General features: G+C 39.7%; 1 protein-coding gene across 1 annotated transcript; it reads right to left on the minus strand.

Annotated features, from left to right (window-relative positions):
- Positions 1 to 248: 248 nt before the first annotated feature.
- Positions 249 to 17854, minus strand: LOC126777493 (cleavage and polyadenylation specificity factor subunit 1). Its single transcript, XM_050500500.1, has 28 exons — positions 17467 to 17854; positions 16776 to 16996; positions 16031 to 16204; positions 15388 to 15551; positions 14009 to 14148; positions 13768 to 13878; positions 13089 to 13270; positions 12858 to 13005; positions 12336 to 12764; positions 11954 to 12069; positions 11696 to 11834; positions 11024 to 11163; positions 10626 to 10730; positions 9718 to 9855; positions 9104 to 9295; positions 8271 to 8453; positions 7585 to 7714; positions 6920 to 7098; positions 6310 to 6524; positions 5879 to 6025; positions 4667 to 4739; positions 3685 to 3837; positions 3086 to 3280; positions 2429 to 2543; positions 1628 to 1732; positions 1218 to 1347; positions 794 to 902; positions 249 to 380 (listed from the first exon to the last, which is right to left on the minus strand). The coding sequence occupies exons 1-28, from the start codon at positions 17627 to 17629 to the stop codon at positions 300 to 302; spliced, it is 4377 nt and encodes a 1458-aa protein (XP_050356457.1). The 5' UTR covers positions 17630 to 17854; the 3' UTR covers positions 249 to 299.
- Positions 17855 to 18160: the final 306 nt, after the last annotated feature.

Below are 18160 nucleotides of genomic sequence, written 5' to 3' on the forward strand. Positions count from 1 at the left end.
AAACGCTTTACTTTAAGTTACTTAGTAACAGTTACAATGTTAGCTATCATTAACAAGATTATTAATATATAAATTAAATAATTTGATTGGTTAATAATTGGATTTATCTAGATATTTTTAGAAAGTAAGTAACGGTTATATTAAGTAGTAATGTTATATAAAATGTAACAAATGGAAAATGAAAAGCGTTTATGATCGTTTTTATAAATTTACTCTGTACACGATGATAGGTAAATAAAAATGTCACCTTACATTTATCAAATAATGTAATTCATAATATTTACAAGATAATCTTAAAACTAAAAATGAGCGGTCAGTCTGTCTATCTCGTAGAGATCTCCCAATATTTCTTCCACCTTCGTACCTATTTTCTTAGCAATCTGTAAAAATGTGTTGAAATTAAACAGGATATAAAGAGTACGCATAGGTATAAATGCAGGTTTTAAAATAATTTATTTTGGTATTGAATACATGTGTGTGTGTGTGTGCGTGTATTTTGTGTGTGTTGGCGTATTTATAGTTATGAGTGTGTGTGTGTGTGTGTGTGTGTATGTGTGTGTGTGTGTGTATGTTTGTTTGTTTGTGTATGTGTGTGTATGTGTGTGCTTGCGTGTGTGTGTATATGTGTGTGCATGCGTGTCTGTGTATATGTGTGTGCATACGTGTGTGTGTATATGTGTGTGCATGCGTGTGTGTGTATATGTGTGTGCATGCGTGTGTGTATATGTGTGTGCATGCGTGTGTGTGTATTATATGCGTGTGTGTGTGTATGTGTGTGAGCGTGTGTACGCACGTCGTGCTGGTCGGCGCGCGGCATCCCGGTGTAGAGCGCGACGAGGTCTCCGTCCAGCACGCCGCGCGCCGCGCCGCCGCCCACGCAGCGCCGCGCGCTCTTGTACGTCCTGCGGCGCGGAACGGACATTACGATCAAATCCGGACACACTTGACCTCATTTTCATAAGCTACTTATAAACGTAAAGGATAACCTTTTAAAAAAATTAGAAAACATACTCCATCAGTGGGACTTTTACAGACTGTTATTTTGTTTTTTTTTTAATATCCATGGTTGTTTGGAAGGAGTTGTTTGGAATTATACAAATTGTAAATCATTTATTCAATATAGACTCATTAATTGATGTTCCAAATAATAACTATTATTGTATAATATAACGCTGTTATCTGTATATAATATATTCGGTTTTCCTCCGTTTCTGTACCTGTACGCTCTTGGATTCAATCCAGCGATATGACAGCAGTAGTTGTTCATCACGTTCTGCAACATCAGCAGTCTCCTGTAAACCTTCTCGGAGACCGGCAGCACGTAGCCCAGACCACCGTCGAGGGTCGCTGAAGAGATATATTATTATGTAGCTATTCATTCAAAGGCCCAATTTCCAAACGACGGGTGATTATTGTAGATAACAATAAAATTAACGTTTAGAAATTATCTAAGCGCAAACTGTTCCAAATTCAAAATATCTTTTAATTAGTAAAAGTATCACCAATTCGTCATGTAGAAAATCATTTACTTATTTACTAAAAATCGGTTACTTAATCTATTTATATTATAAAATGTACAATAAAATCTGTGACGGACGATCGTCCATCGCGTGGCGGGTGTACTCACTGTAGACGGTGCAGTGGCGGGTGGTGGAGTCGCGCGCCGCGATGCGGAACATGGCGTGCACCTGCTGCCCCACGTGGTAGTCGCACTTGCGGATCAGGCGCTGACCTGTGACAAAAGAGTTTTTAAATCGAATATAATGAATAAAAACAAAATAAGCAAATTATATTTTCTTAAATCACAATTATATTTTTACTTCAATAATATAATTATAATAAATGTTAGTGACGCAATTGCTGCGATTATAGACTTCCATATATACTTATTACTTAAAATTGCTTTATATACAGTATAGTAACAGCCTGTGAAGCCAGTATAGTAACAGCCTCTCCTCTTTTTTTTGTGGAGAAGGTTTTGGATTTTATTCCACCACGCTTCTCCAATGCGGGTTGGTGGTGTACACATGTGACAGAATTTCAGTGAAATTAGACACATGCATGTTTCCTCACGATGTTTTCCTTCACCGTCAAGCACGAGATGAATTATAACACAAATTAAGCACATAAAAATTCAGTGGTGCTTGCCCGGGTGCCGATCATCGGTTAAGATTAACGCGTTCTTATCACTTGGCCATCTTGGCTAGTATGATTCATATATTTAGCAAAAATATGACATATCAAATATATGATATTCATAATTACACTATATTATGTAAATTTATATTCGTTACTTACGAAGCCACTTTATAGCTAATAGCGATCTCTTAGAGGCAACTTTGTGTCGAGATTAATACAAAAAGGGTGATACGGATATTATTTGTATCCTTATATTGATATATAACTTAATGTTTGTCTGTTCTTATACCTCCATAACTCTCCCTGGCCTGCGGCTGGTACATGAAGAGCGCGAAATTCCCTTCCGCCTCGCTCACGAGGAAGCCGAGACTCGTGTTGTCCACCATGAACTCCATGTCGTAAATCTGTTTCGGGAATAAAACATATTTATATTCAAATTACGTAATTTACGTAATAAGGGATACGATATAATTATATACCAAAGTATTGTTATGATTACTTCATTTCATCTATACTAAAAGGATAAATGCAAAAGTATATCTGACTTCCTGATACGTTTGCGCGGCTATACCACTAAACCAAATTTGATAAAATTTAAAGCAACCACGAATCCCCAGGAAGGAAATCGGCTACTTTTTATATAACATATTTTTATATAACTAACATAACCTAACCTAACATCTGCAACTCCCAAACTTTAAACTAGTGTCTCATAATCTGATGATGCAGGAATTCCCACACTATATGATAGCGTTTAAGCGCAGGATCAACGGCTTTACGTGCTTTCCGAGGCACGAGGAACAAAGCAAATATTCCAACTCCGAACTCCGTTTTTTTTTTTCAAGACAAGAAAATCCAATAACTATTTACTAGCCTACATAATCTGCGACCGTATATCCAAGGTCTACTTAATACTTAAGATTGAGAATCATTAGAATGAACATACCTGAGCCGTCCTGAAATCTCTCGACACTAGCGAGAGTGTTCTGTGCTGATCCTGATACCTCAATAAAGATATCGATTTATACACATCCGCTACTAAGATTAAATTCTTCACAGCTAGCATCCTGTGCACGTAAATCTGCGTGTCTATGAACGCCACGCCCACCAGTTCATTGTCTTTGAGTTGCCATATGTAGATCTAGAAAAAAAAAATTAATTAATTAATTAAACTATTTTTGTAATCGAAAAGACACAGAGTATCGATATAATGAAGTATGATAAAATCATTCAAAGGTCATTCATAACTGTCAAAAGTTTTACCCAACTAAAATAATTTGATAGGTCTTGAATAATTTTGTGACATATTTTAGTTTCGTTAATTAGTTTACTCGTTTTTCTGAAACTTTTTTTCAAAAGAAATACTATTAAATTCGTAATATATTTATATAAGATGTCTTTGTATCGGGGAGTGGTGTATTTTTCAGGCCGAAAAGGTTGCTATCCCTGTTACCCAAATCAGAAAGAAACAGCAAAAATATAGGAATATTATGTTCTAATAATCGGAATGCATTGCTTTATTACATTGTTTAAAACAAATTTTACCTTTTGTCCGACAGCTGATATCAAAAACCCGAGAACTTGCGTGAGAGCCGTGACCGGGCCCTTCTGTTCTTTCGCGTATATTTCCTTAAACCTGTTCTTGGTTAGCGGCTGGCCCGGTTCGGGTACGACGTCTATTATATCGTATATGATTATCTGTAAAAAATTCAAAATGAGTAATTTTTACAATGACTATAATTGTTTAAAATATTAATCAGATTTCCCACTGATGGATAAAACTTTTAAGCGAATGGTTTGGAGTTTATTCCACCACGCTGTTTTATTGTGGGTTTACTGCCGGCACTTACATATTGTTATAGACATAAATAAGTGATAACTGAACGGTAATGAACCATTTTTTTAGCGCTGAAAAAACGCATTTAGCGTTTCCCCCACGGGAACAGTGGGGGGTAAGTGGGGCTCGCTGTGTCCAAGGCGCCGAGAGCGCCCCGAACATCGGAATACCCACTAAAAAACCAGCGGTACCCTTTCCTTCTTAACGAGGAGCGCCACGGGATCGGTTGCGCATGCTACCGTGGCGGTAATGGACCAAAGTTTCGTTATTTAGATTTTGTAATGTTGAATATATTTTTTTTTTCAATAATAAATATATTATATAATTCGTAATAGCTGACTGCACGGTTCTTCCAGAAGTAAAGCAATATGTGGAATAACGGTCTGGTGGGCTTAGACCTAGACCTTTTGAGGAGATTTGGACCTTATGCAACCATGCAACTTCAAATGTGTTGATCGATACACACATGTCAGAACTTCAGCGAAATTACAGGTTTTTTTACAATTACACATGCAGGTTTCCCAACGATGTTTCCCTTCACCGCCGAGATGAAAATAAACACGAATTAAGCACATGGACACTAGGTGGTGCTTGCCCGGGTTTGATTCCTTAATCATCGGTTAAGATTCAGACATTCTAACCACTGGGTCACTTAAACGAAGCAAAAAACTTATATTACAAGAACCCCACCCTTCCTCTAGACGTAATATCTTCACCGTAGTTGTAATTCGTCCCTATCGCGATGTAACCTCGAAGACCAGACCTGGGAACAAAGTTTATTTTAATGACAGCACTTCTCCGACTCTGAACTTAAAATAGAATAGAAAACGTTTATTCGGAACGAAGAGGTATTGCAGACAAAAGTAATATAAGAAAAAATATTATAACTGTACAACAAAAACGAAAAATATATAATCAATTAACAAATATATATGTCAGAGATAATAAATTTAAGCTGGTGTACGACGTCACTTATTAGAATAGCAACACCACACAACGCGATGTATGTCATGTACGTTGGTCGGTTGTCAGACATCAAGTGTGAAACATATAAGACGGGTGGCTATTTTACTATGTAGCCGACTGATGGAAATATAAAATACAAAGGAGTATGTCAGTAGCGCGTGTGACCGCTTGTCGCGCGAGCCCCGCGGTCCCGCGCGCGCTGACTGATGTAATAAATTGAACATATTGGACGACAATGGCGGCCATTTAAATGGCAATCCATTTGAATCCGCGACATATATATAGACGAAATGTAAAAATATTATGTTGCATTGTCGTTTACATTGTACGTTTACAGCTATTTAAGTTTTAAAACGTTACGCTGATGTAACAAATTAAAAAGTTTAAAAATGCGACAAAACCCCTTCAAGTACTAAGTGTTTAAGTTTTTTTATATAGAATAGGAAGGCGAACGAGCGTATGGGCCACCGGATGGTAAGTGGTCACCAACGCCCATAGACATTGGCATCGTAAGAAATGTTAACCATCGCTTACATCACCAATGCGCCACCAACCTTGGGAACTAAGATGTATATGTCACTTGTGCCTGTAATTACACTGGTTCATTCGCCCTTCAAACCGGAACACAACAATACCAAGTACAATACCAAGTTTTGCGGTAGAATATCTGATGAGTGGGTAGTACCTACCCAGACGAGCTTACACAAAGCCCTACCACCAGTAGATGCTTAAATAATTATATTTCTCGTCCACTTGTCGGTAGATACACATTAAATAAATCGATTAAGCTACATGTTTGAACTAAAGGTGGATTATAAGTTGTTTCACTCAGTAAACTCGTTAAAAACATATATCCATAAAATAATTGCCCAGATCCTGAGCTCATTTTTTTTACATAACGTATTGAATCATAATATTCGCATATATCACACTGACCTCGTGCCCTCGTACGATAGCGACACGTTCTTCAAACAGGTGACATGTTCCCACTCGTCGAGTTCTATCCGCGTGTTCGGTATCACCTCCCACGAGACCGGCGAGAACAGCATCACTGCAAACTTTTCCGTCATGGGGTACGGGAACCTGGTTAAATATTAATTTATTAAATCCATAAGTAAGAAAAAAAATAACCTACCACCAAACAACACCTCTTCAATGAAGTGCTATTACTTTTTTTATTTTTAATAGATAGCCGATGGGCCACTCTGTGGGAAGCGGTCACTATCGTCTCTACACATAGACGCCGCTAGGAACATCGAGTACTCCTCACATCACCGAGGGCCACCAACCTCGGGACGTTACGTCCCAGGGCCGCGGTCGTGCCGGCTAGCGCTAGAATACCGGGCCACCCGCGGGCGCCAGCTCACCGGTCGCCCTTGCTCTCGTCGGCGCGCTCCTTGTCCTCGCCGTTGAAGCGGAAGTAGGAGGGCGAGGGCGCGGCCGCGGAGCACACGAGGCAGTACGTGCGCGACTCGGCGTGGTACGTCACGGCGTGCGGCGTCTCGCGCAGCGGCACCTTGCGCACCGCCCACGCCGCCTCGTACGACAGGTGCGTGGCCAGCAGCGAGATGCGCAGCGAGCCCTGCGACCGTTCATGAGTATTACCCTCGCGCTTTGTTTATCATCTGACCGCTCCTCTATCGTAGCCTTTATTCATAAAAATACTATAAATGCGAAAAAACTTTGTTTATTCGTGCCGCTTTCGCCGATACATCATTGAAGCGATTTTGATGAAATTTAGTACGAAGCGAACTTGGACCCCGAGATGGAGCATGGGCTACTTTGTATATTTTAAACGCGAGATCGGCAAACCCCTCCCCTAGGACGCGAGCGAAGCCGCGTGCGGAAACCGGCGGTTAGTGTACCCAAATTATTTTTAAAATGTTATTTAAATTTATTAGACAATATTGATGATATCTATAAAACTAAAATACATGAGTGACTTATTTTTTTAATATCACTAGTGAACATATTTACCTTAGCGTTAAAGTACAAAAATCCCTGTGGGCAGTTGGTATTATTGAAGGATGCAAACGAGGAGACCGATCCCTCGTCGGGACATAGAGGGTGCAATCTGAGTTCACCTCGAGCACCCAATAGTAGGAAGTAAGGGTTGTGACCGCAAATAAACACCCCATTGTAACCGCCAACGTTACCTGTCAACATAAGGGCAAAATTTACATATAATTTTGTTATGTTTGTTTAAATTTTTTAACTTATCAGTATTCTGTATGTATTCCTATATTCTACCGCCAAACAGCAATATTTAGTACTGTCGGGTTCCAGTTTGAAAGGTGAGCGAGACAAAATCTTGTTGGCGCATTGGCGATGTAAGCGATAGTTACTATTTCTTATTGTGACAATGTCTATGGGCAACGGGAACCACTTACCACCATTGCTATCTTATACCATTATATTAAAAAAAAAGCTCAAAACAGTTAAATAAGAAATAAGAAAGCTCTTAATGTAACAATATATTTCTATATATACATCATACATCTAGTATCTAGAGGTCACATCTCTTTAACCGTGACGTCATCGCGTGATCTACCATCCTCATACCCCTGCTATAAGACATTTCTTCGCCTGGTGCCTTCCCGCTAGCTCCATAGCAGGTTGATATGGAATGTGCCCGCACTCACCGAAGTATCGCAGCTGGCGCACGTCGGGCACGTCAGCGGCGCGCGGGGGGGCCCCGCGGTACCCGAACGAGAAGGCCGCCGACACGCGCGAGAAGCGCAGCTTCAGGTTCCCGCGGGGGTACTTGTACGCCTGCGGACATCACACGGGTAACTCACGGGGACTCTTGGGGCGCCACGTGACACCGACATCGCGCCGATAAATAACCGATCGTGTACCCGTTACATTAAATTTTATGTTTGGGGGTACCCGGTAGTATTGGTGCTGTGAGACTTCAAAAATAAAACCACCGAGTAGGTGCTGCTGGTCAAATAGTGTAATTGTTCTCTCTTTATGAATTTACAAAAACTTATATTGTACTTTAGAAAAAACATTCCTATAGCGCGATGAAAAATACATCTAACGCCATCTATTGACATGAAGGTAAACTAAACAATACTAGGCATAATGTAATCTGATCTTGAACATTTTACATTGTAATTTCCAACCTTGACAATAAATTCCGCTTAGATTGTAAAATATAATAAAAAAATACATTAATATTACATTTTCTCCCATAAAAATGCACGAAAAAAAACATAAAGAATTTTTTAGCGCTCAGTTTTTAATATCGTTATTGTACTACTGTCAAAAATGTATCTATAATTAATTAATGAATGTATAAAGATAATTATACTGCACTGCTTACCTGGTAAATCATGATCTGGTCGTCGAGACGCAATAGCATCAGTACCCTGGAGCCCTTGTAGCCGAGACCGACCACTAAGATTTCCTGGAGGCTGTCAACGTTGGTGCTGTGGCCAGTGTTCAGTTCCTCTTCGTCCGCCATGTCGGTCATGATCGGCACTGACTCTAGACTGTCAGCTAACACCTGCAATATTTTAAATATATTTTAATAATAATAATTTATTTATTCAACTAACAAGACTCGTATACAAAATTACAAAAAAAAATACTACTATCTACTACTTATACAATTTAGTGGTCGAGCTGAAACTTTGTTACAGTGCTTTATAAATATACAGTCAAGTCTGTTAGCAACCATGATTAGAATCTTGTTGGAGCTGGCCCGCACCCTGTGAACCAATCATGCACACTTTTTTCATTAATGTAAAATTATTTATTTGAACTACCTTATCTAAGGGATGTTCGTATATTTGTTTGCGATTAAAAGATATACGTTTGACCGATTTCCGTGAAATTTATCTCATTATTTTTATGAAGAAAGTTTTGAAATATTAATTTGTTGCTACTCGCCGCTAGATGGCGCTGCAGCACATCAACTTCTATACAATTCAAGCGATTGTAGCAACACATGAGCATGGCTTTAAAGCTAGTATAATAGAATTAAATGCAAGCAGTATAATAGCTCACAAAGACGTTACTAGTTAAGTATAAACGTAAGCAATACTAAATACAATTATCGACTTAATAAGCAGCTTGCAAGGCTAGTATCTAAGCTGCGTTATTACTTGAAATATGAGAATATCGCTTAAGAAAGGGGAGGAGAGGGGAGGTTACCCGCTCGCCGGCGCAGACGTCTCGCACGAGGAAGGCGAGGCGCATCTCCGGCAGCGAGTATATCTCCAGGTTGCCGTTGTCGCGCACCACGAACAGCCAGTAGGACGGCTTGTGCTCCTGCAGCCCCGCGCGCCACCAGCGGGACGCGCGGCGCGGGACGCCGGCGCTCAGCGACTGCTCCTGCAGCAGGATCTGCGGGCCACGGGCCGTTACTTGGGGACATCTCAGTTTTGTCAGTTAATATCGGATATACAACGAGACGATCTTAGCGATTTCACCGGAGTAAAAAAACTGTTAAGCCCTTTGAACGATTTTACCAAAAATATAATACATATAACGAAATTCACATAAAGACTGTCAAATCATACTACAATGTTCTCCCTTTAATAAAAAAATAAAACAGCTAATTTATTTTACACATAGTAGGGTTATATAACCTTTGTAATAATTATTTCTATGTATTATTTCGATGTAGTTGTAAATATATAAATAAAAAAGTTTACAATGGTAAGCCGCGTAATTACAAATTTTATTATATTAAAAAATATTTAAAATATGCAATTCAATTAATCAATCCGGTTAATTAATTTTAATTAAGTCATTATTATACTTACACTGGCCATAGAGGCTGGCGTTTGGTCCCCACCATAAAGTAATTCGTCTTCGTCGTTCAACTCGTACACCGTATCCGGTTTGAATCCCTCCGCCTTTACGTTCTTCCCTTTCACCTTGCCGGTAAATTCGCCCTTCACCTGAGTATGTATTCATTCATCGTTTTATTATATATATATATTATATAGATACATAATGTTTATAAGTTTTATTGAGGTTTGGTACTTTGGTATATAAAAGTACTAGTTTTCGCCCATTTGTTAGGAGGAGAGGTGTTAGGTATAAAAAGTAGCCTACTTCCTTCCTTGGGTTTCAGGCTCAAAATTCATTCAGTAATACGGACAAAGTTTCTCATGTATAATCAGTGGCGTAGCTAGGTGAACAAGGGCCCTGGTTCATAAGAAAAGAATCGGGCTCTCATCCCCTCTTTCCGCGTAGCTTGAACTTATATTGGCCTTCAAAGTTATAGATAGGAACAAGAATAGGAAACAGTGAGTTCATCTTATCCCTAGTAGGCTAAATCACATACGTCGTTTCTATGAGGGATAGAACCTCTTTCTGCTCCTCTCTTTTCAAAGCTGAGGTTAGGGGCCCCCTGAGCTCCAGGGCCCTGGTGCACCACCTGGCCCTACGATAGCTACGCCACTGTTTATAATGTATGTATGCACCAAGCAGGAGATCAATCATAAAAACAATTAAGCACAAAAAAACATAGTGATGCGCGACTCGCTGGAAATTACTTTTTAAAAAATTGAGTAAATTTTAAATAAATGAACTATTAAATTTTTGCAATTGAAAGTGTTAATTGTGTTTGTTATTTTTAAGAAATGGGGTATTTAACAATCTGAGCGAAAGCCATTGAGTATATGACACGTTGGCATCGTGCGTGTGCGTGCGTGAGCGCGCGTACCTGCGGCGTGTCGACGGGCGCGAACAGGCCGCTGAGGTCGCGGTAGGGCACGGCGCGCCGCAGCCGAGCCGCCACGCCCTGCCGCGTGGGCGCCAGCCGCGCCGACTGCAACCGGAGGGACTTATTACGTATACAAATCGTAGTACAATTATTATTATTATTATGTTAAACTTATCAACGAGCCTGCGCTGTACCAAATTTATGTTTTATATTTATGTTTGTGTATTTGGCTTTTGAATTACATCGAATAGATAATGCGTTTCAATATGCATAGCCTCGTAACTCTCTCGATGAATGTTGTAAGTTTTATATGTATTAATTAATTTCATGAACGATGATCGGCTACGAATCGGCCTCATCTGCTGAGACGTCAGTCGCTAGGGAGCCGGCGCGCTCACCGCGGCGTCGCGCGCGCGCAGCTCCCGCAGCGCCAGCACGAGCGCGCGGCCGCACGTGGACACGACGCACAGGTACGGGTCGGCCGCCGCCGCACTGCGCGCGCACCACTCCAGCGAGACGGACTGCACCAGCGCGCCGTCTGCGCACGCACACACTCACTAGTTTCGTGACGAACGTTCGCAACGCCTTGTCAAATATTTAAACGGAAAGGACCAATTAATTTACGTTTCCTCCCACCTTTTAAGGCAAACGGATCCCCAAAATGTAAATCAAAACGTTTTTAATTAAATCACATTCTCGTTTCAATATGATATATATATATATATTAATGAGTAAAAAGTTGGCACTGAAATATTTGTAAGTCGCTAGATGGCGCTGTAGCGTTTCAACTTCTATACCGTTCGACTGATCTGTCTATTACCAATACTGGAGTCGTGCGATCGTTTACCTCTACCGAGTCCCGACCTTTGCAATTTTTTTAAGGTATAAAATTTAAAGTATAAAATAAAATCAGTTTTGTATTGCGTCTATTTATTAGCACTGTAGACGAACGACTGACTACAATATAAAATTTATTAAAACATTTCGATGTACATCGAGAAGAGTTTACACTGCATCCTTATAAGGGCCTGTGCACACGGCACAAATTTATTTACGTCAAAATTACTCACTGCGTACGAGTCTTATAGCGCACGTCGTCACTTGCACCATAAACTTGTTGTTGCCGAGATTCCCTGCGAACACTGTGGGCGCACTCGTCATGAACCCCGAATTGTCCACCTCGTTGATCTCCTGACCCGTCTGCAGGACCTGGAGTGAAGGATTTTTAACACGGTTAAAAAGACATTTTTAGGTAATTACAAAAATCATTAATTATTATTATGTCAATAGACTGTCTAGTAGATATGTAATCGAACGAGTGTGCTCACCATGGTAGCGTCTTCCTGTGCCAGCAGCAAGTAGGCGTGCGAGCCTTCCATATCGCGGTGCGCGTCCCGAGCCCCCTCGCCCGCCTCGCCGATCACCGTCCACATGTCCACGCAGCCTGAGATATAGTAGTTTATAACTCTTATTGGTAATGCCTTTATCTTATCGTAGACTATGGTAGGCACTAAGTATAAGTATGACCGAACTAACGTTAGCTCCCAAAGGTTAAACGGAAACAGGTTCCAGAAAAGTGCGGGAAATGCGAGTACTATGATTACAGATCTGAATACGCTTTTGCTTTTTCAATGTTAATTAATAGGTGTAATTGTTTAAAAAAAAGTGCGTATACGTCGCGTTTCGTGTGTGCGGGTGTGTGCAGCTCACCCGGCAGGTCGAAGGCCGTGACGCGCTGCGGGCGCACGGAGCGCTGCAGCACGGTGAGCGCGCCGTTCTTGGCGCGGCCGCTGCAGCACACGAGCTCCAGCGGCGGCGCGTCGGGCCGGCGGGCGGGCTCGGCCTGCAGCTGCAGCTCGCCCATGGACGCGTCGCCGATGGGGCAGATGTTGAGCAGCGAGTCGCACACCTCGAACACGTAGCTCGTGAGCTGCGTCGACGTGCGGATGTCGGACCCGTACACCTCCAGCTCGTCCTTGTCCGAGATCTCGATCACGTTGCTGGCCACGCAGTCGCTGATCGTGTCCATGCGTCGCTTCTTAGCGCTCGGGTCCGACGTCTCCTTTTGAGGTTCCTTGGTGGTGGTGGCGGCGACAGGGGCGGCGGCGGCGGCGGCGGCGGCGGTTTCCCTCTCTTTATCTGAAAAAAAATAGGAAAAAAAATAATAATAATTTCATTGCCTCCGTTCAATAAATAATTAATTGTCATCTTGTAATTTTCATCGTCTGTTACCTGATTCGGATACGGTGAGATCGACCGTGGCCTCGAGCGGCTTATCGACGGAGAAGAGCATCCGATTTTCTCTCTCCGTGACTCTAAGCAGCAGCGAGTTCCCGAGACGGGAGCCGAGGAACAGGAAGTCCTCCTCTATCACACACATCTGCAAACGTAAAGCGTGCCGAGAGAGTGGGTCCGGTGTGAGGGTGCGGGGGGTGCGGGGGGTGCGGGTGTGTCGGGACTCACGCAGGAGGTGAGCACGGAGGCGGCGGCGCGGTCGAGGTGGAAGCTGCGCACGGAGCGCACGGAGTCGGACAGCAGCGTGAGCACGTAGAGCTGCCCGCCGCGCAGCGCCAGCGCCAGCCGCGTGTCGCCCAGCCACGCCACGCGCGCGCCGTCCAGCGTCACGCACACGCCCTCCTGGATGCCTGCCCACCAGCCCCCGGTTAGCACATGGAACGCTTCTACGTTCAATACGCGTTTTGAGTTTCGGAGTCGCCAGTGTTTACACGCCTGTGCCTCGAAAAATACTCTATCCGAGTATCGAATAGAAGAGAGTGAAAAAAACGGGTGTCCTCGTGTTTAAGCACAAATTTGTGCTTTATTTATCTTTGTGCATGTTTCTTCCTTTCATTGAAATGTCCATTAAAAAGAAATATTGTCCAAAATCGATCAGGAGATTACAAGCGTTATTCCTTTTGATTATTTTTCAACATCAAATTAAAAAAAAAAAAACTTAATTAAAAAAAAACATTGGTATTCAACTAACTTTTCATATTAAATATGATTGATATTGGCATATTAAAACGCCATATTCACTTAACTATAATTTCTATAAGACTAATTTTACAATCCATGTGTAGAATTTAAAAAATGAAATTTCAAATATTTACCATATTCTTATTATATTATTATATGTACTCACGTAATGGAAAGTTGGTCGTATGTGTGGCGATGCTGTTCAACGATACTCCATATGGAGGAACGGATTGATTCAAATATATTAACGAGTTAACAGCCATTATTAAGCACCCGCCTTAAAAAAAAAAGAATAATTATATATAATAATGTTTAATAGTTCATGTAGTAGTTTGATTATTTATATTATTCGAATTAAAACATTTAAATCCCAATGAATAAAATATAAACTAAACAGAGCAACATACCTAGTGGTTTCTGTACGGGAACAGCCTGTAAACAGTCAAAAGGCAGACCACCTGTGGCCCAGATGACTGGATGGACTCTAGCGCTCATGTTCAAGCTGACACCGGCCATCGCACATGTGTCGCTACGCACTGCTGTGCGACTGAAAATATAATAAAGTTTGATTACGATCATGTTTCCTGACTGACTTCGACCGCAGCAATTATTCTCAATAGGCGCCATATGCCCAGGACATATTATTATGCTAGTACACAAGCACGCTCTTTATTACCCCACTCTTTTTTTTTCTTTTTTTTTTACAATTATTAGGCCAGCGTTTGACAGTTGACTTGCCTGATGTTAAGCATCGACACGGTCTAGGATCTAGAACGCTTACCTATAAGAAACCTGTTTACTCTGGATTTGAAGACAACAACATTGTACCTATCAGGGAATACGGACTCAGGCAAAGTCTCTCTTATAGTCCTGTAGAACATCACGCACGAATGGGGAGAGTTTAGTCATAGGACTAACAGCCATAAGCGGTTTCAGAGCCGTAATTTGATACGATGAACTTGATTTTTTTTTTTTTTATAGAATAGGAAGGCGGACGAGCATATGGGCCACCTGATGGTAAGTGGTCACCAACGCTCTTAGACATTGGCATTGTAAGAAATGTCAACCATCGCTTACATATCCAATGCGCCACCAACCTTGGGAACTAAGATTTTATGTCCCTTGTGCCTGTAATTACACTGGCTCACTCACCCTTCAAACCGGAACACAACAATATCAAGTATTGCTGTTTTGCGGTAGAATATCTGATGAGTGGGTGGTACCTACCCAGACGAGCTTGCACAAAGCCCTACCACCAGTAATATATGCAACCTATAAGCTGGCCACTACACCAATAAGGCAGCTTGTCTTTGATAGAAAATGTAACAAATGATGATAAGGCTAGCCAGGCAAGTGGTGCCAGTTTGTCAAATTATCAAATATGAACGATTGATTATTTCATTCATTCACCATACCTGTAGAAAGGTAAAGCTTATTCTCATTAAAATGTTTTAAAGTAATTTTAAACATGACTGTATAGTGCTAATAATTTCAATATAATTAGAAATTTTGTATAATGGACAAATATAATGGACAACTGTATTAAGTATCATTTATTTGTAGTTAATCATATGTTTAGATAAACGTATTTTGCAAAAGTATTTAATATGTCTTCCAGTTCATAAGAATTAAACAATAAAAATCCGACACGACCGAAAAGAGTTCAGACGCAGAGAATTTTCTGACAGAAAAACCTTTGTCTTGACCTGGGAATTGAATCCAGGACCTCCAGGTCAGCGGCCCTATTTGTAGTCACTAGACCAACGAGACAGTCAAAATTACATACCCAGGAAAAGTCCTAACAGGTTCATACAACAATAGAAGTGTTGGCTCATAGTATCCATACAAAAATTGTATATCAAGAACATTGTCTATCTTCTCATCGAGATCTTTTAAGACGATGACATACGACGCCAGTGTAGGTGCTCTAGTCATTGGCTGTGCAGGTTGCTGTAATCAAGAGGAAACAAAAATTCACAAGAGAAAGAGATTCACACTCCGTTCAGTTGTAGGGTTATATTGTTGCTCTAATTTGGTTAATTACTTATTTGGGCTGACTTGCCCATACAAGTCTTTACTTCACTGTATTCCAATGGCATAAAAAGTAAAGCTTTTGATTAAGGTATCTTATTTATAATACAGCACTATCCTCTGAATTAATTATAACATCAACATTGCTATTTATTGCTAACATTCAAAGCGCGAAAATTTTATTTTTTTAATTTTTAACAAGTCTATAATAATACATGATTCAAGGACAAAGTTGTTTAGTTTTCATTACTCCTGCCATTAGAATATATGTGTTGCTATGTTTCGGTTTGAAGAGAGAAGAGTTGAATTAAAATTAAATTAAAGTTCAAAAAATGCTGTTGTATATATAAATTAATTAAGTGTTTAGAAATTCGGGAAAAGTTAGATAAATCTCTTACATTTTTCTTACTATCAGCCAGTGGTTTAGCCTCCAAAGGATCACCTTCTTCAGAAGTTATATCTTTCCTGAATGGTAATACTGCTAATTTCCGTCCATATAACAACATGACCGCACAACGAAACTCTGGATCCACCCTGATCCATGGTATATGTGGGTGAGTTGTCCATCCACCCTAGAATATTTGCATAGAAAAAATGGATATACTGAATATGAATGAAACTAAGAAGCTATTTACATAATTGAAATATAATAATAATATATTACAAATATTATTTAGCTAACTTCCTTTTAAATTGACCACAATGCAATACAAATACTTATTACTGTACACCAATGAAACATAAGCAGTTGGTGGTAAGGCTGTTTGCAAGACCATTTGGGTAGGTACCGCCCATTCATCAGATATTTTACTGCCAAACAGGGTTGTTGTGTTCCGATCGGAAGGGTGAATGAGCCAGTGTAACAGGCCCAATGGACATAACAGCTCAGTTTCCAAGATTAGTGGCACATTAGAGATATAAGTGATGATAAGTATTTCTTACGGCATTGTCTATGGGCAGTGGTGACCACTTACCTTTAGGTGGTGTATTTTCCCAGGCAAATGTGCAACTACAAAAAAAAATATTATAATTGTCAAAATAAAATAACACAATACCCCCAGGGAAATGGGTGATACTGATAGAAATAGGAGAACATAATACATCAAGCATATTTTAATACATATGTGTATAAATTTGACATACCTTCATATCATCCTCTTCAAAATAATGCATGCTTAGTGTTATCAGATTATTTGTCTGCAGATCATATTGTAATACTGAGAGCTTTGCCTCTTTGAATGAAACAAGTAATAAATCGCGACCAGCACTCGGACATTTAACAGAGGCAATAGACATAACATTGCCCCATAGTGTATATGTTGCTAAACATTCTAATTTCATTTTAGGCGGAATGGGTTGACCAGCTGAAACACATTATATTGTAAAGATCTATATAATAATAATATTTTTATTTAACAAAACCCACAGCATATCTAAAAAATATGTTTGCAATAATTTTAAGCCAGTTTGGATTTACATTAATTATCCTTAACCTGATTAGTTAACTAAGTGAAAACAAAAAAGTAAAACAAAAGCACATTTAGTAGAGATATATATACAAAAAAATATATAAAATTAATACAAAAAGATATAATAAAATAATAACTAAAATTTATATATTGTTTTTATTGTATTTAATTACTGTAAAAAGCCTATTACTTCTTTATAGAATTCGATTTGGTTTAGTAAATTCAAGAGTTTTTATTTGTAAAATAATAAAAAAGTTTTAACCAGTAACTACGAAATTTGCTACTGGCCAGTACAATCAAAATAGAGATATCATGTTTTTCAAGTAGAACATAGAATAACCATCAGTTTAAAAACTAACACATACCGGCGTTAACCTCCTTCGTGTGTCCTTCAGGCAAAAGCCTGAAAACCTTAATAATATTTGCACCAGCGGTAATAAGACATACTTCGTCATTATTGAAGAAGCAACAACTTATTGCATGCTCTATACCCGTAGCAGGATGAGTTTGCCGACAAATGGAAAACATTTTAACGAAACTTAAATAATGTTTGAGGTTAGGATAGTATTTATCTTAGCTTAATATTAAGCTTTTAATCTACTACAGGTTGAAGAAAATCTCCAAGAAAATGTCACATTTTACATTAATAGCACTTAGTTTAACTTATTATTCCATGAACTATATCTTATGAGCTTAAAAATATTCCGTTTTTGCCAAAACATTAAGATTAAACAATTACATCAAATGTCAGCGGGTGCTAGACACTTAGACAGACGACAGGTACTTGTAAAGTTGCCACATAACCTGATTTTAAAACCCGCTTACGAGAAAAGCAAGCCCGTATAAAATAATTTTAGAGTTATAAATAATATATCACTCCCTATACATAAATAATACAATTGTGGAATCGATTATTTTACTCCCCTAGTCTACCCCTACTCAAGATCATTTTTATACCTAATAATGAAACTGAAATAAGATGTTTTCTCCGTATATTTTACTATTAACAGAAAAATAGTGGATATTGTGTGTTCATCTATCGATATAAAGATTCGGAAC

This window comes from Nymphalis io, chromosome 23, assembly GCF_905147045.1.
Source record: "Nymphalis io chromosome 23, ilAglIoxx1.1, whole genome shotgun sequence".
In the NCBI taxonomy this organism is placed as follows: Eukaryota; Metazoa; Arthropoda; class Insecta; order Lepidoptera; family Nymphalidae; genus Nymphalis; species Nymphalis io.